The sequence below is a fragment of the Ruditapes philippinarum genome, unplaced genomic scaffold, assembly GCF_026571515.1.
Source record: "Ruditapes philippinarum isolate M1 unplaced genomic scaffold, ASM2657151v2 ctg4739_1_1_1_1, whole genome shotgun sequence".
NCBI classification, from domain to species: Eukaryota; Metazoa; Mollusca; class Bivalvia; order Venerida; family Veneridae; genus Ruditapes; species Ruditapes philippinarum.
Window position 1 is genome coordinate 28176 of NW_026865122.1, and position 24067 is coordinate 52242.

The window sequence follows — 24067 nt, forward strand, 5'->3', positions numbered from 1 at the left end:
TCATCTAGTTAAAGAAAATATTGTTAAAGAAACAGTAATACTAAAATTTTCTTTCACTGTAAGCATACCGAGAACGTTGCTTTTATTTATGATTTGTAATTGTTTCATAGTGTATTTTACTACATCGAATTTAACTTATTTCACAATTAAACTTGAATTATTTTCGTATTGTTAGAAATATTTTTATTTAGTAATAATTTTCTAAATGGAAATAAATAAAATGCATGAAATATAACTTTATCACGTTGGTATAATTTATCAATTGTGAAAATAGTTTTCACAGAATATTTGCTTATATGTAACTAATTGCATAATTAAATTTAAATTCGTTTAGTTTACCCAGAAATACATATATTTTTAACTGAGCAATGATTTTCTAAATGACAATAAAATAAAATGCATGGACTGTGAATTTATGAATGTTTCGCGAGAATGTAGATCGTATAGTCATGATTTGTATTCGTTTTCATGGAATATTTTAATAATTATGTAAGGTTTACAATCAAACTTGGTTTAATTTTGTTTTGTTAGAAATATTTTAATTGACAAATAACTTTTTAAATGGCAATAAAACGAAATGCATGAAATATGAATCTATCAATGTTTCGCAAGAACGTCGGCACTATTAATTTAGAATTTGTACTTGTTTTCGGACGTGTAACTTAACCAATTTCACATTGACAATAAAACTTGAATTCATTTCGTTTTGTTAGAAATGATTTAATGCTAAATGACAATAAAATAAAAATCGTAAAATATGAATTTAGCTGATCTGGGAGGAGTTGCTTTCGGTGTTATCTCTCCTGTTCCAGATGTTTATTTTCTTACAAACATGTACATCGAGAGCTCACTTCACATCAGCAGGTGTCAAGTGCTGCACTGTAAATAGTTTCTCCGTAATTTACTTCAGTGTTGTTATATATTTTTCTGGTGCTCTGGGCTCATTGATTCGTAAGTTTATGATAAATTAATATAAGTTTAATTATAAAATTTCTTTTAGTATAATTGTTCTGATTTTCTCATTTGATCTAATGTATACTTTTTAAGGTGTTTAGTCATTGAAAATAATTAATAAATATTTACTTGATTAGGATAATCATTAGATATTGATTATTTTTTGTTGTTGTTTTTGTTTTGTTTTGGTTTTAGAATTAATGATTAATTAACGAAGAAGTCAGCTGTCAGAGATAATTGAGGTGTTTATTAATTCATTACTCAAGAATCAAGGTATTGATTAGATTAAAATATCTGTGAAAAGGTGTTCATGAATAAGTATTTTTATTAGTTATTTGGTATTATATATAAATTCAGACCTTGATGGGATTTTTACTTTAAACGAGCTTAAACTGTTTTTACTTCTGTATGCCGACGACCAGGCACTATTTTCTTTTTCGCCAGTTTCCTTACAGTTAATGTTAATGTTAAACGATGTCGTTAATTATTGTTATATTTGGGGATTAAAGATTAATACTTCTAAAACAAAAGCTATGATTTTTGAACGTGGCAGACATACGAAATTTGATTTTTACATTGAAAACACTCTAATTGAAATAGTTCCCTCTTTTTAATATCTAGGAATAACTTTGTTTAAAAATGGTAACTGGTTTCGCACCCAAAAAAGTATTTCGCAACATGCTTCATTTTCTTTATTTAATTTATTTAAAACACTTAATTACGCCGAATTTCCAATGTCCCAAAAGCTTTCGTTATTTGATACTCTTGTCGGTTCCGTTCTTAACTTTGGTTCACAAATATGGGGCAGTCATAAAGCACCAGATATCGAAGCTGTACATACAAAATTTTTAAGACGGATTCTTTGTGTCAAAAAGTCAACCAATTTATGTGCACTATATGGTGAAACTGGACGATTACCGATGGAATGTAATAGAAAAATAAATATGCTTAAGTATTGGGTACACATACTAAAACAAGATCAAAATTCGCTTATTAAACAAACATTTCTCATGCTGAAAATCATACAGATAATAGAAATAATTTCTTTCAAAATTGGGCAACTCAAATCAAAATGATATTAGATAGTCACGGTTTCAGTTATATTTGGCATTGTCAGTTTGATATAGACAGTCCGTTTGAAGAGATTAAGTTAAGAGTTATTGATACTTACAAACAAAAATTGGTACTGTGAAATAAATAATTCTAGTCGCTTACATTTTTATTCAATATACAAACACGATTTTATGTTGGAGAAATATTTTTTCAGATGTTTGTGAACAAAAATTTAGAATAACTTTAACTAAATACAGAATATCAGCACATAATTTACTTATTGAAACTGGAAGATATGACGACACACCCAGGCAAAGTCGACTATGTACCTTTTGCAATTCTAATCAAATTGAGGACGAATATCATTTCTTGTTGGTCTGCCCTTACTATAGAGATATAAGAATAAAATATTTGCCAAGTTATTATTGCCATTGGCCAACAACCACAACGTTTGAAAGTATCTTATCATCTAATTCTAGAAAAATGACTCAAAATTTATCAAGATATTCATACTTTGCCTTTAAAAGAAGAGGTAATTAACATTTTTCTCTTAATTTATGTAGTAATCTTTATGTTTTTCATCACAAAAAAATAATCAAATCAAGATTAAATTTTATATTTTTGTCATATAACAAATATCCCTCCGCTAACACAGATTTCATAACATTTTGTTCCGCATATTGTTGCTAATAACTATGTTACGTACTGTCTATTATTATGCTAGAAACGTTGTTATAATGTTTAAAGCAAATAAACTGTATTGTATTGTATTGTATTGTATTGTATTGTATATTGTTTCATGTTAATGACTACATGTTCTTTATTTAATGTTCTATAAAAGTAATTGTGAAATGTGATTGCATACCAGTTGTCGCTTATTTATTTTCTAGAATATAGTTTATTATACCACCTTATTCCCTATTTAACAAATGAATGAATACCACTAGACCTTTACATAACTACAAATATTCTTAATTTCTCACAATGGAGGTGTTGATGGGATTAAAATACCTGAAAAAAGGTATTAAATTTAAAAACACTTTTCATAATAAACATAAAATGCACTTCAAACTCATTATTTTAATAATCTTCATTAAGAAATGATTAGACTAAAATGATAACTTAAAAAAAGTCGGGAGAGAACTGTCTGCATATTTCAAATTTGGCAGAGAACCGTCAGGGGAGAAAACGGTTTTGGAGAGAACCGTCAGGGTAAGGAAGTGTTAAGGAAGAGAATAATCTGTCAGCTGAAAACTTTTAGTTCTCTCAGACCCTTAATCGAGCTCATCAGTCCGGAGTATTAGAATAAGGTAACGCCATCTTTGGGGAAAATGTCGAAGCGGCATCGCATAGACGTCGGTGACTCGTACAGCAGGAGAAGGTAGTGGGTTAAATGCTGAACATATATGAAATATTCCATTCCACTCTGTATGACATTATTGCGGCCACGAAACATGGCGACTATTTGAAATGAAATCTCGGCCACTCGAATTCGAAATAATTTTTCACCATGATCATGAATGCCATGCTGTCTGAGAGAAAAAAAATCTTGCATTTAATTGAAATACATTTAGATTTCCTGTCTCCACATAAATTTATAGGACAATCCCTCGTGTCTATGATTTACGGATAGCTAGACCTGTTGTCAGCTTGTCATTGTTTTTTTACATAAATTATTTCTGAAAAAAAAACCATAAAAACAACAACAACATAAACACACACACACACAGGAAGTTGCCCCCAGGTTGACCCAAAGCCTGTATGGACAAGTGGAAATTTTCAAGAATATACTATAATATAAAAAAGGCAAAGCCCCAAAGTGAACTCTATTTTCTTTTACCGTAAAATAGTTGTTCATTTTTGTGTCGCCTCTACGGAGTAGTGGCGACATATAGGGATCCCTTCTCTGTCGTCTGTCTGTCCGTCCGTCACAAAACTTGTCCGGACTACTCCTCGTAAACTACTGGTGCAATTTCATCCAAACTTTACAGGAATGATCAGTACCAAGTCTAATTGTGCATATTGTCAGCATTTTCCGGTTCGATGATTTTTGTCAGAGTTATGGCCCTTTAATAATTTTTAATTTTAAAGTTTGTCCGGACTACTTCTCTTATACCACTTATGCAATTTCAATGAAACTTTACAGGATTGATCTGTAGCTCAAGTCCTTGCGCATATTGCACGGGTTTTCTGGTTGAATGATTTTTGGCCGAGTTATGGCCCTTTGATTAAAAGGTGTTTTTTTCTGTGTGTTGCCAGATACACAAAAGCTTGTCCGGACTACTCCTCATAAACTACTGGTGCAATTTCATCCAAACTTTACAGGAATGATCTGTACCAAGTATTTGTGTATATTGTCAGCATTTTCCGGTCCAATGATTTTTGTCAGAGTTATGGCCCTTTAATAATTTTTATTTTTAAAGTTTGTCTGGACTACTTCTCTTATACCACTAATGCAATTTCAATGCAACTTTACAGGATTGATCTGTAGCTCAAGTCCTTGCGCATATTGCATCCATGGGTTTTCTGGTTGAATGATTTTTGGCCGAGTTATGGCCCTTTGATAAAAAGGTGTTTTTTTTCTGTGTGTTGCCAGATACGCAAAAGCTTGTCCGAACTACTCCTCATAAACTACTGGTGCAATTTTATCCAAACTTTACAGGAATGATCAGTACCAAGTCTAGTTGTGCACCGTCTATCTGTCCGTCTGTCACAAAATTTGTCCCAACATGAAATTGGCCATCATGAGGCGACACATGTGATTACTGATCGCTCTTGTTATTTTACATTTCCCGTTTTAAAATTGTCATTCGGTATTTTATACACTGCTTCCGTTTATTCTGGTTTCTCCTTTCTATTATGATTCCCATATAAGTGTGCAGGACACCAGTCTACGCTTCAGTTTTCAATCAGAGTACTGGCAGGTACAGGCGTTACCGAAAACCTCGCTTTGCGAGCAGGCCGTTAGGGCCAGCTAGTCGAGCTCGCTATAAATATCATGCAGTCAAGATAAAAAATGCGAATGTGTTTTGGCTTCACTTAAAAACTGACAAGTTAGTCAAATTCAGATTTATTAACCCTGTAAATTATGTTATTATTATAGAGATGATGACCGAGACAAGAAGAGGGAAAGATCACGGTCACCACACCGCACTGATTCCAAAGATGAAAAACATAAATCAATATTTGAACAGTTCAACATTCCCAAACCACAACTACAGATCAATCCATTCACAGGTATGTTATATGAATTAAAGTCCAGAATGATTATAACTGACCTTGTGTTACAAACAAGCAATGGGATTGATCAAGCATGCATACAAGTTGCTCTAGTTTATTTGTTAATAGATCTCTGTAAATTTCAATTAAGTCTGCATATAAATTAAGTTTTATTTAAGATTTATAACTTATGGTAAAACAGTATTTCTCAAAGTGCTCATCCTGTAGTATTTTATTTGAGAGTGATTGTATATTTCAGGGTTACCACACACACCACGTTACTTACAGCTTCTTGCTAAAAGGAAGACATTGCCGGTGTGGGAGTACAAAGAAAAGTTTGTAGAGGTGCTAAATAAACATCAGACACTAGTACTTGTCGGAGAGACAGGGTCTGGTAAAACTACACAGGTAAATCTTACTCCTGATTTGACTTTTCAAGTTTTGCGGTTGCCAAGTTAACACAGGCATTTCTTATTCCTGATTTGGATTCTCGCAGACTTAGAAATAGCCAATTTTACACATGTTTTTAGATGGCATACAAGCACAGTCCTATATATTCCGACGCCTTGTACATTTTGCATGGTTACAGCGAACTCGGTCTTGATATAGCATGAGAAGTTTCACTGCATTGACTGCAAATGGCAAAACCAAATGGGCAAAAGATTCTCCTCATGCTCATGATTCTTTGTGTACAAAGTCCAAACAGTTATTTAATTAAGCGATAAAATCTATGCTTGGGATATATTATTTCTTAGTTTCTTTGCAAGATAAATTCAGAACTCAATAGATTTTTTACAGTGGATTGAAATTTTGTTTTCAGATTCCCCAATGGTGTCTAGATTGGGTGCGGTTACGATATAACAAGAAGGGGGTGGCATGCACACAACCCCGTAGGGTAGCTGCAATGTCTGTTGCACAGCGTGTATCCGAGGAAATGGACGTCGGTCTCGGACAGGAAGTTGGTTACAGCATCAGATTTGAAGACTGCACATCATCAAAAACCATTCTCAAGTAAAACTATATTTTGTTTGGGAAAAAAATGTTTGAAATTCAGCAATTTTCACTAGCATTTTTAAAGATATACTCTGCTCATCTTTGAGTAAAATATTTTTTGAAGTCTAGCAAATTCTTACTGAATATGTCTTTTCTGAATAAGAGAACGTACACACTATGTATGGGAAGCTGCGTTTCTTATTACGGGTCAAGAAAAGTTGGTCCTCTCTTAAAGCAGACCATATTTACTTTGTGTGAAGTGAAATTATGTTTATTTTATATTTACAAAAAGACAGTGTAGCAGTTTGTAATATTTTCAAATATCAGATTTTAGCATAGTGTTTCTTCAAGGGAAGTCTTCAAAACAAATAAGATATTCATAAAAAAATCTCTCGACTGCATTGCAACAATTTACTGCACCTGTTTCATCGAAATATTTTACATATAAATTTGTTGATAAAAGATGTTAGTTATAAAGAATGTAAAACTTTTGTGTTGTACAGATACATGACTGACGGTATGTTGCTAAGAGAAGCTATGTCCGATCCACTTCTCGAGAACTACGGTGTTGTCATAATTGATGAGGCTCACGAGCGTTCACTGGCTACAGATATTCTGATGGGTCTATTGAAGGAAGTTGCGAAACAGAGACACGATCTCAAAATTATCATTATGAGTGCTACATTGGACGCCGGTAAATTTCAGGTAATGCTTTTCAGTGTAGGCATGATTCTTTCTCCTTCAAAAATTAAATTGAATGTCTAAATGATACTTTCTTTATTGAGAAGTGTTTCTTTTGAACATTTACCAGCTTTTATATGCTTGTTTAAAAAATGCACAGTAAGAGCATTACACCATATTATTAAACAATTGTCAGAACATCCCATTATATAGATACAGTTAAGTCTGTATTAAAGAACACTTTCAAAAGAAAGGTCATGCTGTAAATAAAGGCCACTCATTAACAGCACTTCCCTTATTTAAGAGAACATTACAACCTCCAAATAAAGACCACTTGTTTATAAAGGTCATAGTTGGTCTCTCCTCTTAGTGGCCTTTGTTCACAGGAATGGTACACTTTAAACCCTTGAAACTTACAACAAAATTTTGTACAAACACAAATTTGAAATTTTGACCCTTCAAATTAATTCAAGATTCATATAATATGACAGAGACTCATTAAGTCATTTGTATTGATTGATTCAATGTTTTACTTACAGAATTATTTTGACAATGCACCATTGATGAGTGTTCCTGGAAGAACGCATCCTGTGGAGATTTTCTACACGCCGGAGCCCGAGAGAGATTATTTAGAGGCGGCCATCAGAACAGTGCTACAGATACACATGTGTGAAGAAATTGAGGGAGATATTCTTCTCTTTCTTACAGGACAAGAGGTAAGCTTCTTTTAAATTCTGGCAGGCTGCTGCTGGGTGTAAACAATTTCTTCCCTGTGATTTCATCCCTGTATGACTTGTTTCTCAAAGAATTTCAACCAAAATTTCAGCCTGAAAATGATGGTCATGTCATCAAGTGTGCTTGTCATCAAACGACCTATATATATACATATGTTGTTGAAAGTGAACTGATGATTTTAGCAGAATTATGGTCTTCTTTTCTTTTTGCATAAATAATGTAAAATTGGAGGAAAACATAGTTTTGTTGATAAATTTCTTGATAGATTAATTTTTAAAAATTTGTAACAACCTATAGAGAAATTCATCAAAAAGTGATAGGATATTTTAAAAAATAGTACTGAGGAGTAAGCACATCATTTTAAAAGGCTTATTTTTCTTGAGCAATCTCGAAGATTATACATGAAGTTATATAGTTTATGAAAGTTGTGTTGTAGAATAAAGACAAATACTTGATTTGATTTTGTGCAGGAGATTGATGAAGCTTGTAAGAGAATACAACGTGAAGTAGACAATCTGGGACCAGATGTAGGAGACATGAAATGTATCCCCTTATACTCCACCTTACCACCAAATCTACAGCAAAGAATCTTCGAACCTCCACCCCCAAACAAACCAAATGGAGCCATTGGTAGGAAAGTTGTTGTCTCCACCAACATTGCCGAGACCTCGCTGACCATTGATGGAGTCGTGTTTGTGATTGATCCGGGATTTGCAAAACAAAAGGTAAGGCATTATTGCAAAAGGGTTGTAACTCATATTAAAAAAAAAGATGGAGTTACAACCCTTTCTTACTAAGCTGTCAATATACATGTATACAATATTGATAGTTTTGTCCTTGAAATATTGAGTTTTCCTAGTGAAGATTTTCATTGTTGTTTTTTTGTCACATCTGCCCAAGTGATTTGATCCAGTTATGATAGATGTTTTAAGGCTGTCTTTGGTTGCCAGTGTGACATTTTTATCACATTAGGAATTTCTGATTGCCAATATTGAAAATAGACTTCAGTAGAAGTGATGTGATTTTAATGTTGCATTGCTATGGACATATTTCTGACATTGATTGTTGTTAAAGTAAGTAGAGCATTATTTGAGTCTTCTAGCATATCAGACAGGATTCTGTAGAGTCTACACCTGTGCTGAGGCAATATTTTTATTTGATAGTAAGCTTTTACCTAAGAAAAATTTAAAAAATATCTAAGGACCATAGGAACACGAAAAAATTGATCATTTACCATAATGAAATAAATTTTAGCATTTATGGTGTTATACCACAATATTTAATAGGTAGATGTTAAGAACTAGATAAAAACATTATTATTCAGTCACAGATCTTCTTGTAAGGCAATCTTTGGTTACCAGTATGATTTTATTCATTGACTGGAATTTCAGATTGCCAATATTGAAAATAGACTTCAGTAGAAGTGATGTGATTTCAGTGTTGCATTGCTATGGACATATTTCTGACATTTGTTCATTAACTCAAGTTGCATGTATTTGACAATATATTTTTAACCAGGTTTTCCGAAGGAAAAAACTGGTTATTAGATTGAGGTATGTCGGCGGGCGGGCGTAAACAATTTCTTCTGTGCGCAACTCCTTCTACATTTCTCAACGGATTTTGACCAAACTTTCACAGAAGCTTTGTCATCAAGTGCCCTGGCGCATATTGTCGGGGTTTTGCAATTGGATAATATTTGACCTAATTATGGCCCTTTGTTTTTTTTCCTTATATAGAATATATAGTGAACAATTTCCTCTGTGAGCAACTCCTCCTACATTTCTCAACGGATTTTAACCAAACTTTCACAGAAGCTTTGTCATCAAGTGCCCTGGGGCATATTGTCAGGGTTTTGTGTTTGGATAATATTTGACCTAATAATGGCCCTTTGTTTTTTTTCCTTATACAGAATATATAGTGAACAAATTCTTCTGTGCTGAACTCGTCCTACATTTCTCAACGGATTTTGACCAAACTTTCACAGAAGCTTTGTTATCAAGTGCCCTGGCGCATATTGTCGGGGTTTTGTGATTGGATAATATTTGACCTAATTATGACCCTTTGTTTTTTTTCCTTATACAGAATTATCAATGTATAGTGAACAAATTCTTCTGTGCTGAACTCGTCCTACATTTCTCAACGGATTTTGTTCAAACTTTCACAGAAGCTTTGTCATCAAGTGCCCTGGCACATATTGTCGGGGTTTTGTGATTGGATAATTTATGACCTAATTATGGCCCTTTGTTTTTTTCCTTATACAGAATATATAGTGAACACTTCTTCAGTGGCAATTCCTCCTACATTATTCATGTTTTACATTGCACATAGTTACATTGTTTGTTGCTTGTATTTGTATTTCAAATACAACATATTTATCTACAATGGTGATAATTGAACACCTGGTTTCATGGCATTGCCATGTTTCTTGTTATTTTATTGTAAGCTGTTTTAAAAATAATTTAAAATGCTTTGAATATTGCTTTCATCAAATAATTGATAAATATATTGAATTTTAAGCTTTTGCTGTTTGAGGCCATAGTTAATAATTACTATGAATATAAATGTTAAAGACTAGATCATAATATCCCCCGTAATTTTAAATTTTTGAAGGCAATCTTTTGGTTACCAGTATGATTTATTTCATTTCCTGGAATTTCAGATTGCCAATATTGAAAATAGACTTCAGTAGAAGTGATGTAATTTTAATGTTGCATTGCTATGGACATATTTCTGACATTTGTTCATTAACTAAATGAAAAATAAGGTTATTGATTAGTTTGCAAACTGTTTGAACAACTTTTCAAGGACCATTATTTACATAGTTGAAAATATTTGGTCATTTAATCAATTTTGAGTTAAGTGATGTGATTTTAGGGTCGCATTGCTATGGACATATTTCTGACATTTGTTCATTCTCAAATGACAAAATGAAAATAAGGTTATTAATAAGGTTGCAAATTAATTAGGTTTGAACAACTTTTCAAGGACCATTATTTACATAATAGAAAATATTTGGTCATTTAATCAATTTTGAGTTCTTGCTTTTCCATGCCACTTGCAGTCATGGAATTTAGCACTGGCTGGGTGGACCATGGCCAGTGAAAATTTTAAGAAAATTTAGTTAAATGTATAGTAGAATAAATTCAAAACTGGAATTACGGCTAGTAATTTCAAAATCTTAAATTCATTGACTGCACTTGTATTTTATAGTTTATAGGATGAAAAATAGATTGAAATATCTTTAGTCATTTTAAAGGCAATCTTTGGTTACCAGTATGATTTATTTCATTGGCTGGAATTTCTGATTGCCAATATTGAAATTAGACTTCAGTAGAAGTGATGTGATTTTAATGTTGCATTGCTATGGACATATTTCTGACATTTAATCTTACACAATGACATACAAAGATTTTGTGATATGAGTGAAGTGGTAGTGTAATATTCCCTAAATTCAGCATTTTTTCCCTTCTTTAATTGGGTCAATGGACCCTTTCCCAATTGAAATACATACTTTTTTTCCAAATGTTTACTGAAAAAAATCTCAATTTTATAAGCTTTAGATATCATATTTGCCAAGTAATCAATCCCCACAAAAAAAAATTAATTTAGATTTATACTGGGCCAATGGAACATGTTCACATAGTAATGATAAGATAATCAAGCACTTAGAACTTAATCAATTTTTTTAAGAAAATCCAAATGATACATTTCTATTGTTTTTATCAATATTTAAAATACTATTGCAAAAATATGTCCATTGGACATCCACTTTTAGACTAGATGAAAATGTCTTCAGTCATATTAGGTTTTTGAAGGCAACCTTTGGTTACCAGTATGATTTATATCATTGGCTGGAATTTCAGGTTGCCTATATTAAAAAATAGACTTTAGTAGAAGTGATGTGAACCTTAATTGTTGCATTGCTATGGATATATTTCTGACATTTGTTTACTTTTCAGAAGATAAACTAGTAAAGTTTGATGTGAAATCGTACTCAAAAGGTCTGAAAAAATGACAAACAGCTTGATTATAATATTTTGTTGTATGGTGCCAATTCCGGGTTGTTTTTTTTTAGCTCACCTGAGCACAAAGTGCTCAAGGTTATCTTTTGTGATAAAAAAAAAATTGCCTGTTGTCAGTCAGGATATTAAGGGTATTGCATTATATCAGTCTTTCATTCATTGCTAAGAATATTAATTTAGAGCCTCAATTATCAGATGAGAGATATAAGGGCCATCATGGCCATCTTGCTTTCATGATTCAGGAAAATTCATTTAGATTTATATTTATTTTTAGGTGTACAACCCTAGAATTCGAGTTGAGTCGTTATTGGTGACTGCCATTAGTAAGGCAAGTGCACAGCAGAGGGCAGGTCGTGCCGGGAGAACAAAACCAGGAAAATGTTTTAGACTTTATACAGAAAAAGCGTTTAAGCAAGAGATGCAAGAAAACACATATCCTGAAATATTGAGATCAAATCTTGGTTCTGTTGTATTACAGTTGAAGAAATTAGGAATTGATGATCTTGTGCATTTTGATTTCATGGATCCCCCAGGTTAGCTATACTTCTTATATGATATAGAGATTTATGCAGCTTTATTCTAAAATTTAAGTATTATGCTTGTATATAAAAAAGGAATTGAGAAGAAGAAAACAAATGTTTTCCACGATACTGTTCTGATGGAAATCTGGGCCTAAAATAATTAATGGACAAGAATCTGAGGTTTTACTTCACCTATAAAACTGTAACATAATAGAATGACCTTAGCTGTGCATGTTTTTATTGAAAATCATGTTTATTTTTCACAGCTCCGGAAACCCTGATGAGAGCTCTTGAGTTGCTGAACTATTTGGCGGCACTCGATGACAATGGTGACTTGACGGAATTGGGGTCTATGATGGCCGAGTTCCCACTTGATCCACAGCAGGCTAAGATGGTCATAGCTAGTACAGACTTTAACTGCTCGAACGAGATCCTTTCTATAACTGCCATGTTATCAGGTATAATCTCATTTTATGCGTGTGCGGCTCGTATTTTTATCCCTGCGATATTCTGAAATATACTCGTAATGGTTACACTGATACAATTGGTGATAAAATAATCATTTATTATTGCTTCATTGTGAAATTTTAAGTTGATTATGATCTTGAATTATTTTGGTTAAAAAACTTGCAAAAGATAGTTCAGACAGTGACTGGTGGGCTTTAAGTTATTTTCGTGAAATATTTTAGATGTAATGTTAGTTGATGATTTTTACAAGTGATTTAGGATAGGTTAGGGCACCACCAAGTTCACTGTCTGATAGATTAGCTCTTTTTAGTTTTCATATACATTTGAGATCTAATGGAGAGGGGAATGGGTCCATTTGGGCCCCGACCCAACACTTCTTAGTCCCGCAGTGTTTTGTGCGTCCTACGGAGCTACGGAAGGCAGCTGATGAATGCAAGATGAGGTTTGCCCACATAGACGGTGATCATCTGACACTGCTTAACGTTTACCACGCCTTCAAACAGAGTAAGTACCTATTAATGTAATTTCCAATTTTAGCATGTTGTACTTACCGGTAATTGTGATGCAATAAACATAGGGCCATGAAAATACTAGTTGATAGCTTCAAGGTGTAGAACTCAAAAATGATGTGAATTACAGTAATTTATCATTAATTAAAATAACTGTATATGACAAAAAACTTATTTTTATGCCCCCGCCATGTAATGGCCGGGGCATATAGTGTTACCCTGTTCTGTCATTCCGTCCTTCCGTCATTCCGTCATCATCAGTTTCCGTTCATTATCTTAAGAACGGTTGCACACATTCAACTCAAATTTGACATATGGATATGTCATGAGAAAATACAGGTCAAGTTCGAATTTGGTCATGGTTCGATGATTTTTGGCAGAGTTATGCCCCTTTTACTTTCAAAATAATATGAAATTTTCAGTTTCCGTTCATTATCTCCCCAACGGTACAACACATTCAACTCAAACTTGACATATGGATATGTCATGAGAAAATACAGGTCAAGTTCGAATTTGGTCATGGTTCGATGATTTTTGGCAGAGTTATGCCCCTTTTACTTTGAAAATAATATGAAATTTTCAGTTTCCGTTCATTATCTCCCCAAAGGTACAACACATTCAACTCAAACTTGACATATGGATGTGTCAAAGGAATGTGCAAGTCAAGTTCAAATTTGGTCATGGTTCAATGATTTTTGGCAGAGTTATGCCCCTTTCACTTTGAAAGTAATATGAAATTTTCAGTTTCCTTTTATTAACCCCAATGGTACAACACATTCAACTCAAATTTGACATATAGATATGTTTTTGGAATGCCCAGGCCAAGTTCGAGTTTGGTCATGGTTCAATGATTTTTGGCAGAGTAATGCCCCTTTCACTTTGAAAATAATATGAAATTTACAGTTTCTGTTCATTATCTACCCAACAGTGTTACATATTCAACTTAAATTTGACATATGGATATGTCAAAGGAATGGGCAGGTCAAGTTGGAATTTGGTCATGGTTTGATGATTTTTTGGCAGAGTTATGTCCCTTTCACTTTGAAAATAATATAGATACATCTTAGGAATAAGCAGTTTAAGTTTGAATTTGGTTGTAGTTCAATGATTTAAGACAAACTTATCTTTCCTGAATGTTGGAAAAATTTTGAACTTTCACTTTCAGCACTCTTACTTTTAGCCATTATTTTGGCTACAAATATGCAATGTGCTATTTTTAAAAGGTTTAGACTGAATAATTTCAGTGCCTTGAACATTGTATGAAAATGGTTTGTGTTAACATTGGAAAGTTTTAAGGGCTTTGAACTTAAAATGAAAAAAAATAATTAATGCACCATCTGAAATTTTGGCTGCATGCGGGGGCATCCGTGGCATGATGACACATTTCTAGTTTTTTATTCGTTCTGAGGCATGTTTATATAGGGTAAACCTTTTAGAAATGTGTTTAACATGTAAAAGTGATTAGTACAAGATTTTTGCACATGATATAGACAGAACCTTGTGCTGTATGTCATATTTACTTGCTATAATTCTTTAATTTGAAAAGACTATCAGGGTAACTGGCATTAGGTTGGTGTTTCTATTCCTTTGCTTGCTGTGCCTGAAATTTAGTCTGAAAGACTGTATACAACTGTGTAGTGTATTTTCCAGGGATTCACGGTTTCTGAATAACCCAAGTGGAAATTTGCGGTCTGTATAAAGAGGTGCCCAATGTTTATGCTTAAGTAAATCAGGAAAGAACCAAATTTATGACATTTATGATATTGTGATGTAATACCATAACCTTCTATTCCCGCAACCTATGCCTTATTTAATATTAGATTTGGTTGTATACATGATATCACCACAATTTTGTATATCTGTTTACAGACCAAGAAGATCCGCAGTGGTGTTACGACAACTTTATAAACTTCCGATCATTGAAGAGTGCGGACAATGTACGTCAACAGTTGGCGAGGATCATGGACCGGTTCAACTTGAAGAGAAGCAGTACAGAGTTCACCAGTCGCGATTACTACCTGAATATACGTAAAGCTTTGGTGTCCGGTTTCTTCATGCAGGTGAATATTTATAAAAAAATTATAATTTTGAAGTCTAGTTTATCAAAAGTGCAAAAACTGTTAGCATAAGTGATGTTGTATGTTTTCTGGATATGTATAAAAAGTTATATGTTTGTTCAATCTTTCACTTGCTTAAGTACAGATATATTCAAATTTTAGGTAGAAAAAAATAAATTCTGAAGGGTAGATACTAGATGTATGTAGTATGTACAAGGCTTGAATTAGAGGCTCAATTTAATAATTGCTTCTCTACGCCTCCATTAAGTCTTGATTTTCTGGAGTTACTGAAGAAGCAAAAATCAAATTTGAATAACACTATAATCTGTCAAAATGTTTGTTTTGATTTATTGTTGTTAATATATTTATGTAATGAGTTTCTGACAACTTTGTAATGAGTTTCAGGATTTTTTTCCAGGATTTTCAGAACATGACCTATACCCATGGAATTGGGAATTTCAGTGATTTTTGTTAAAAATAGGGAAAAACTGCATGATTGAAATTTTGCAGTTATTAAATGAATGCAAACATTCAACTATCTAGGATGGCATCTTCAAACATTTAAGCACTATAACAGTGAAGAAGCCCTATCTTTCAAGATTTTAGAATTTTTTACTATTCAATATTTGTATTTTGTAACTTTTAATTGGGAATTTTTTCCTGTGGATTGGGAAAATAATATACTATTTTCATTTGGGAATATAACCAAATATCAGCTATTATGTAAGCGAAAAAAATTTCATTTAACTGTTATGGATTACATACAACTTTGTAATGAGTTTCATATAGCTGTAATCAATTCCATATGATTCACTGCCTGAAAATATCAAAGTAGAATTTTGTGTATTCTATTTCCAGTATCACCTTCATTAAGTACTTAAAAATCTAAAAAAAAATCCTAGAATAATGCTTAAAAGTATATCTTAATTTACTTGAAATCAACAATTACGAAATCTATCGATACATGTATGTTTATGTATGTTTTCATTATAGCATTACCTACAGCTTCTCTACGCCTTCATTAAGTCAATATTTTCTGGAGTTACCGAAGAAGCTGAAAGCAATATTAAAGAACTACTTTGTAAATCAAAATGTGATTATTTTGATTCATAGTTGTTTGTACAGTTATCATGAGTGACATAAAGCCTTTTTTTAAGGGGTTTACCATCACTTTTGAAATGGAATAAATCACAAATCCTTAACTTTAGCTCTCATTGTATAATTCTGTCCTCGTGTTACTATACTTACTTTAAGATATTATTTTTGAATATATAACAGCTTACATTTATGCTTTCCTTCTTCATCTTTTGTCAAAAAGAATTTATATAATATAATATTCATAATGATGTCAGGGGTGCGACAAAAAAGTATTGTCGTTGCCTAATTACTGGTATGTCTTAAGAAAAGTTTAGATATGATGTCTATCTTGTATCAACTTGGATAGCTTCTCTACGTCTTCATTTAATCAATATTTTCTGAAGTTACCAAAGAAGCTTAAAGCAATCTTGAAATAAATGAATCATTTTTCAAAATGTTTATTTTGATTTATCATTTGCTCATACAGCTGTATTAACTTGTCATTTATATATGAAGAGTAATTGTTATGGTGCAAATGCGGATGTTTATTTTTCCCCCCTCCATATTAATAATATCTGTCATATGTTGCGGTTCATCTTGGATATTCCGATCCGAACCACAAGCATGTATATTCTACCATATTCCATTATTATTATATTTAAAACCCTTTACCTTAATAAAACAATTTTCCATTGAACTTAATGTCATTAGACCCGTAATACAGTGTATACATGAAATAACAACTTCATTCATAACGTTAAAATTACAGCATCCTTAGTGTGCCATTGTACAGCATGCAACTCATCTGACTCCCCCCATAGTCAATAAAATTTCTGGCATGGATTAAACTAATGGAAACGACAGTTGATATGAAAGAATAATTGATTTTCTTTGTGTCATTTAACCTGTTTTGTGAATCAGAGCTCTTGTCAGTTAATAACAATTTGCTTTTCTTCTGTACAATATAAAATTATTGAAAGTTATAGAAGAGTCGAGAAAAATGAATACGAAGGGCTTCTCTACGACTGGATTAGACTTGTGTTTACTAAAGTTACCAAAGAAGCCCATATTAACTTGGAATTGTTGCATATAAATTTGGAATAAATCATATATTTTGAAATGCAACATTTTCACACACAATGGAAAACTGGTTCATAGGTTACATGTTTTAGTAATCTTTAGTAATTTTAGGATTCTAATACATGATAATGAAAACATGATACATTATTGCTTACTTTATTAATGATTTTGGGATTTACATGGAAATTGATGAATTAGATAACTTCGAATGTTGATAAAATCTTGAAAAACAGTTATTTTGAATGTTGTGCAAAATGAGTTCTCAATTCCATAAAGGGAGGTAATTTAAACAAGATGTTTTAAGGTAACAATGCAGTACACATATATTCTTAGTTGTGAGGTGATTTTCAAGGTGAAATTTTGAATGTATAATGCAAAGTATGAGGAATTGTATAATTTTATTATACCCCCACCACAAAATGTGGGGGGGGGCTATAATGGATTCGCTTTGTCGCGTCGGTCGGTCCGTCCGTCTGTCGGTCCGTCCGTCTCCATTTTCGTGTCCGCTCTATAACTCCCATACCAATTGAAGGATTTTCTTCAAACTTGGCTCAAATGTTCACCTCAACAAGGGGATGTGCAGAACCCATGTTGCCCATGTGTCAGCTCAAGGTCAAGGTCACAATTGAAGGTCAAATATCAAACAATCAAATATTAGACAGTATGTCGTGTCCGCTCTGTAAGTCCTACACTAATTGAAAGATTTTCTTCAAACTTGGCTCAAATGTTCACCTCAACAAGAGGATGTGCAGAACCCATGTTGCCCATGTGTCAGCTGAAGGTCAAGGTCACAATTGAAGGTCAAATATCAAACAATCAAATATTACACAGTATGTCGTGTCCGCTCTGTAAGTCCTACACTAATTGAAGGATTTTCTTCAAACTTGGCTCAAATGTTCACCTCAACAAGGGGATGTGCAGAACCCATGTTGCCCATGTGTCAGCTCAAGGTCAAGGTCACAATTGAAGGTCAAATATCAAACAATCAAATATTACACTGTATGTCGTGTCCGCTCTGTAAGTCCTACACTAATTATAGGATTTTCTTCAAACTTGGCTCAAATGTTCACCTCAACAAGGGGATGTGCAGAACGGATGTTACCCATGTGTCAGCTCAAGGTCAAGGTCACAATTGAAGGTCAAATATCAAACAATCAAATATTACACTGTATGTCGTGTCCGCTCTGTAAGTCCTACACTAATTGAAAGATTTTCTTCAATCTTGGCTCAAATGTTCACCTCAACAAGAGGATGTCAAGGTCACACTTGAAGGTCAAAAATTGACTTAGAAAATATTCTTAAATTTTAATATTTATTTGAATATTTCTGAATCTAGAAAAGGTATTTGCTTGAAACTTAAAATGTATATGAAGTGTCACAATTAAGATATGCTGGTCAAGTTTCATAATTCTGTATTGCATTTTAACAAAGTTATGCCCCCTTTTAAGTCTTCAAATTTACATACAATCAAATATAAGACAATATGTCGTGTCAGCTCTATAAATCCGATACTAATGGAAGAATTTTCTTCAAACTTTACTCAAATGTTCACCTCAACAAGGTTATGTGCAGAATCCATGTCACCTTTGTGCCTTCTAAAGGTCAAGGTCACACTTGAAGGTCAATAATTGACTTAGAAAATGTTCTTAAATTTTAACATGTACTTGAATAATTCTGAAACTAGCACAGGTATTTGCTTGAAACTTTAAGATATATGAGATGTCGCAAATAAGATATGCAGGTCAAGTTTCATTACTCTGTATTGCATTTTGACAAAGTTATGCCCCTTTTTAAGTCTTCAAATTTACATACAATCAATACTAGACAGTATTTTGTGTCCGCTCTATAAATTCTATACTACTGGAAGGATTTTCTTCAAACTTTACTCAAATGTTCACCCCAACTGGGCGATATGCAAAACCCATGTTACTCGTGTGCCAGATTAAGGTCAAGGCCACACTTGAAGGTCAAAAATTGACTTAAAAATAAAATGTTTAGTACATAGGGAAAATGAAAGGTTTTTTGTAACTGTTTCGAACATGATTTGATAATATATTTATACTATTACCTGTACTATTAGTCTTTTTTTCACCAGAGATAATTTCTTTTTATGTATTTGTGCCACACAAGTTATTGCCTTAACCACCTTTCCAAGTCCTCCTCTGTCAAGGACATTGGTGGGGGTATGAATCGCATTCAGCGATAGTTCTAGTTACCAATGTCGACTCGGTAACTAGTGGAGTAAAAGATAATTCTGTATATTTTGACAAAGAAAATTTTTGTTGATAGTGAGTGCCTTAGGCTGAATCTGGAGGTATTTATACTTTTTTAAGCATACTTCTTTAAGCTACTATTTTAAGCATGATATTCTGTGAAAATTAAATTTCTCAACTATATTTTCCAGGTTGCCCATTTGGAGAGGACAGGACACTATTTGACAGTAAAGGACAACCAGATTGTGCAGCTCCATCCATCTACATGTCTCGACCACAAACCAGAGTGGGTTCTTTACAATGAGTTTGTGTTGACCACGAAGAATTATATCAGAACAGTGACAGATGTTAAACCAGAATGGTATGTTCAACTTTATCTATTTAAGTTGTAAATCCTTTGTTATCAGTAATAAAGATAGGTCTATACCACTTAGGCTAGATAACACATTGTCAGTGAAGAGAGTATCGGAAAGGTTTAGTTGGTAACCTTTTAAAGAAGATGTAAAATCAGCGTGCTTTGGTATAAGTTGAATGATTTAGAATCTATATGTATTTCACATGTAAATTGTTATCATTTTTGTGTCGCCTTGAAAAGGTGACATATAGGGGTTACTTTTGTCGGCGGCGGCGGCGTCTGTGTCAACGTCGTTGTCGGCGTCCCCTAAAGCTTGTCCGGAGCATAACTCAGTCACTATAAGTCTGATTGACTTCAAACTGGGTATGCATGCTTCTTTCAATAACCCGAAGTGCAGTGCACAAGGACCGGTACTCTGCAGTTCTTATTTTTGGAGTTATTGCCCTTTGTTAATTTTTATACTTTAATTTTGTCCGGGCCATTTCTCTTCAACTAAAAAAGCTATGGACTTGAAACTTCATAGGATGATAGATCTCATTAAGAAGAAATGCAGTGCACAAGAACCAGTACTCTGCACTTCCTAATTTTTGAGTTATTGCCCTTTGTTAATTTTCATACTTTTTTGTCCGGGCCATTTCTCCTAATGTATAAAAGCCATGGACTTGAAACTTCATAGGATGATAGGTCTCATTAAGAAGAAGTGCAGTGCACAAGAACTGGTACTCTGCATTTCTTATTTTTTGAGTTATTGCCCTTTGTTTATTTTCATATTTTAAATTTGTCCGGGCCATTTCTCCTTAGGTATAAAAGCTATGGACTTGAAACTTCATAGGATGATAGATCTCATTATTAAGAAGTGCAGTGCACAAGAATCTGTACTCTGCATTTCTTAATTTTTGAGTTATGGCCCTTTGTTAATTTTCATACTTAATTTTTGTCCAGGCCATTTCTCCGAAAGTATAAAAGTTATGGACTTGAAACTTCATAGGATGATAGATCTCATTAAAAAAAGAGCAGTGCATAAGAACTGATACTCTGCATTTCTTATTTTTGAGTTATTGCCCTCTGTTGATTTTCTTACTTTATTTTTGTCCTGGTCATTTCTCCTCAAGTATGAAAGCTATGGACAGGAAACATCATACAATTTGATAAGAAGTGCAGTGTACAGAAACTGCTGCTCTGCACATATTATTTTTTAGTTATTGCCCTTTGTTATTTTTCATATTTCATTTTTGTCCTGGCCATTTCCCCTAAACTACTTTGTTCACAAGGCGACACATCCTACTCGCGGAGTTCTAGTTTAACATTGCCTTTATTATAAGCATTGCCTAAACTACCTCCTTATATGAAAAAAAGCTTATAATAGTGAAAGATATGTCCAGACAGATACTGGCTTGCACCAGTAATATTGTATGACGGAGCTTTAGCAGAGAAGCACGTTTTCATTTTCTGTACTACTTAAAAACCATTTAAAGTGACAGTATGCCTACCCAAGGGTATATTATAAGTGAGTGAACAGGGAAAAGCCAAAATAAGTTTACATTTTACCATAATTCCTATTAATTCTATAATTTACTTGGCTTGAATGCTATATAACTCGTATGACCGAGAACATTTTTAATAAATGTCCATAGGAAATTACATGTAATGCCCAATTTATAAAAAGAGTAGGGCAATCTTATTATATTTTAGGCCGATTTATATTTTATTCTGAACATTTTCCAATATATCAACTTTTGGTAAATCACCATTATAACAGTCAATCTTTTCAACTCACCTTGACAATGAATAAATGAGCATAATACCACCTTAAAGGAAAACCAAATTGGAGATTGAAATTACCTATGCTACAGGTAATAATGAAGTTGAACTTTTTAAAACTTTTACTGTATTGTGTATGTACATTTATATTACAGGATGGTACAGATTGCCCCCCAGTACTATGATATGTCTAACTTCCCACATTGCGAGGCAAAGAGACAATTGGAAAGAATCATCGCAAAAGTTCAAGCAAAGGGATATGAATAAGGCTATGTGTCATGTGTCAAAGTCACTCATTATTTCATTAAAATTTCATGCATTATTTCATTAGTGACATTAATGACATTGTCAAGGGCTTGGTCTGAGACAGCTGTAACTGATATAGGTAAATGATTTGTGGTACATCATGCCCTTGATGTAGAAGTCATTTTTTTGGGACCCTCAATTTAGATGGCTTTTAAGCAGTTTAGTATTGTCATGGTATTTATAAATAATGACTTTTAGAACAACATTAGGCGGTTTTGAATCATATTGTGGCTTATAATTTAATTTTATTCATTACTGATTGGTTTGAAATTAATGCTAAGAAGGAGGCGCCATTAAAACTCAAAAATTTCTTTTATTTCAAAATTATGTTTCAGAAAATGCGCAAAGACAAGATTCTGAAGGCTAAGATTTTCTATAATTAGAATCGGCTTATAATTGTAGCTGATTTTTTTTTTGCAATATTTCTAACAACAGTTGATGCAAATTTACTCTTGAAAACACAAACTATTTCTCGTTTTCTTGGAAGATTAGCATTTTATCTACCTGGCTTGTTTTTCTTCCTAGGTGGATATGAGTGTATTTGTAAAAACAATCGTCGGCTGTTTGTTGTTTTAACTACACCTAAAATGTTGGGGGATATGGGTTTAAAAATTTTTCTCTAGCAAAGCTTAACTGAATTGTTAGGTTTTTTACGACAGTTAATTGAAGTATGATTTTTAACTAGAAATTGGCTTCTGACAAGGTTCTTTCACAGTTGACCTTGAAAAAGTACCATACAAACAAGGATTATTCCAAACGTGTGTGATGGGTCGCCAATATTTTTAAAGACAAGTGGTTCAACGTATTCATTGATGTTCAACACTTCACTTTATTGGTTTATTGATATAAAGTTACATGTTTATTCTAGAAAATGTTAAAATTCTCAGAGAAATTTAGGAGAGGTAAGTATGTAGCGAGAAAGTGACCATACAAATATGTCAAAATATATTGAGAATATTTCTCTTCATTTTGAAAATCAGGAGTAGTGCACGCAATGATAAATATAAAAGGACTATGTAAAAGTGTAAGAAATTACTTTACAGTGCATTGATTGTAAAGTTACGGCACAGTAACCAGGCATCATGGTATGATTGACAAATTATTTTCTGTATTTTTTTTTATAGATAAATCATTTACAACCATCATTCATTTATTGTTCAATGTGCTATTATTATTGTTATGTTGTTGGAATATGTTGTGGCTCCAGTGGGAGGCTCTCTGTTTCTGTATTTATATACATGTTCATTGCTGACTCACTGAGGCAAAACTATTGTAAACTATGGTTTTCTAATTAAAATGATGAAAGAAGTACACTTGTTAATTTGTGTTTTAGAGTATACATTTTTTGTGCTCCCACTATTGGGGGGGGGGGGATTTAGATTTACCCTTGTCCGTCTGTCCGTTCCCTTTTTGTGTCGCATGTAGTTCAAAAAGTAATTGACCTAGAGTCATGAAACCTTACAGGAAGGTTGATCAGCATGTGAAGTTGTGCACCTGGGTATTTTTGTGTGGAAATATGTAGTATTTTTAGAGTTATTGCCCTTGACTTAGAAAAAATTTGCATTTTTCAACTTGTGTCGCACGTAACTCAAAAAATATTTGACCTAGAGTCATGAAACCTTACAGGAATGTTGCTCAGCATGTGTAGTTGTGCACCTGGGTATTTTTGTGTGGATATGTTTAGTATTGTTAGAGTTATTGCCCTTGACTTAATAAAAATTTTCAACTTGTGTCGCATGTAACTAAAAAAGTATATGACCTAGAGTCTTGAAACCTTGCAAGAATGTTGCTCATCATTTGTAATTGTGCACCTGGGTATTTTCATGTGGATATTTTAAGAGTTATTGCCCTTAACTTAGTAAAAATTTTCAACTTGTGTCACATGGAACTCAAAAAATATTTTACCTAGAGTCATGAAACCTTACTGGAATGTTGCTCAGCATGTGTAGTTGTGCACCTGAATATTTTCATGCGGATATTTTTAGAGTTATTGCCCTTGACGTAGTAAAAATTTACAATATTTAACTTGTGTTGCATGTAACTCAAAAACAGGGTTCCCACGG

At 33.1% G+C, this 24067-nt stretch overlaps 1 protein-coding gene across 1 annotated transcript; it reads left to right on the top strand.

Moving 5' to 3' along the window:
* The first annotated feature begins 3243 nt into the window (after positions 1-3243).
* On the top strand, positions 3244-23313 carry LOC132727923 (putative pre-mRNA-splicing factor ATP-dependent RNA helicase PRP1). Its single transcript, XM_060713517.1, has 13 exons — positions 3244-3388; positions 5111-5244; positions 5486-5634; positions 6047-6237; positions 6723-6924; positions 7440-7616; positions 8106-8360; positions 11932-12190; positions 12445-12636; positions 13028-13150; positions 15025-15215; positions 19774-19943; positions 21854-23313. Exons 1-13 carry the CDS (start codon positions 3339-3341, stop codon positions 21963-21965), a joined length of 2205 nt encoding a protein of 734 aa, XP_060569500.1. The 5' UTR covers positions 3244-3338; the 3' UTR covers positions 21966-23313.
* The last annotated feature ends 754 nt before the right edge of the window (positions 23314-24067 follow it).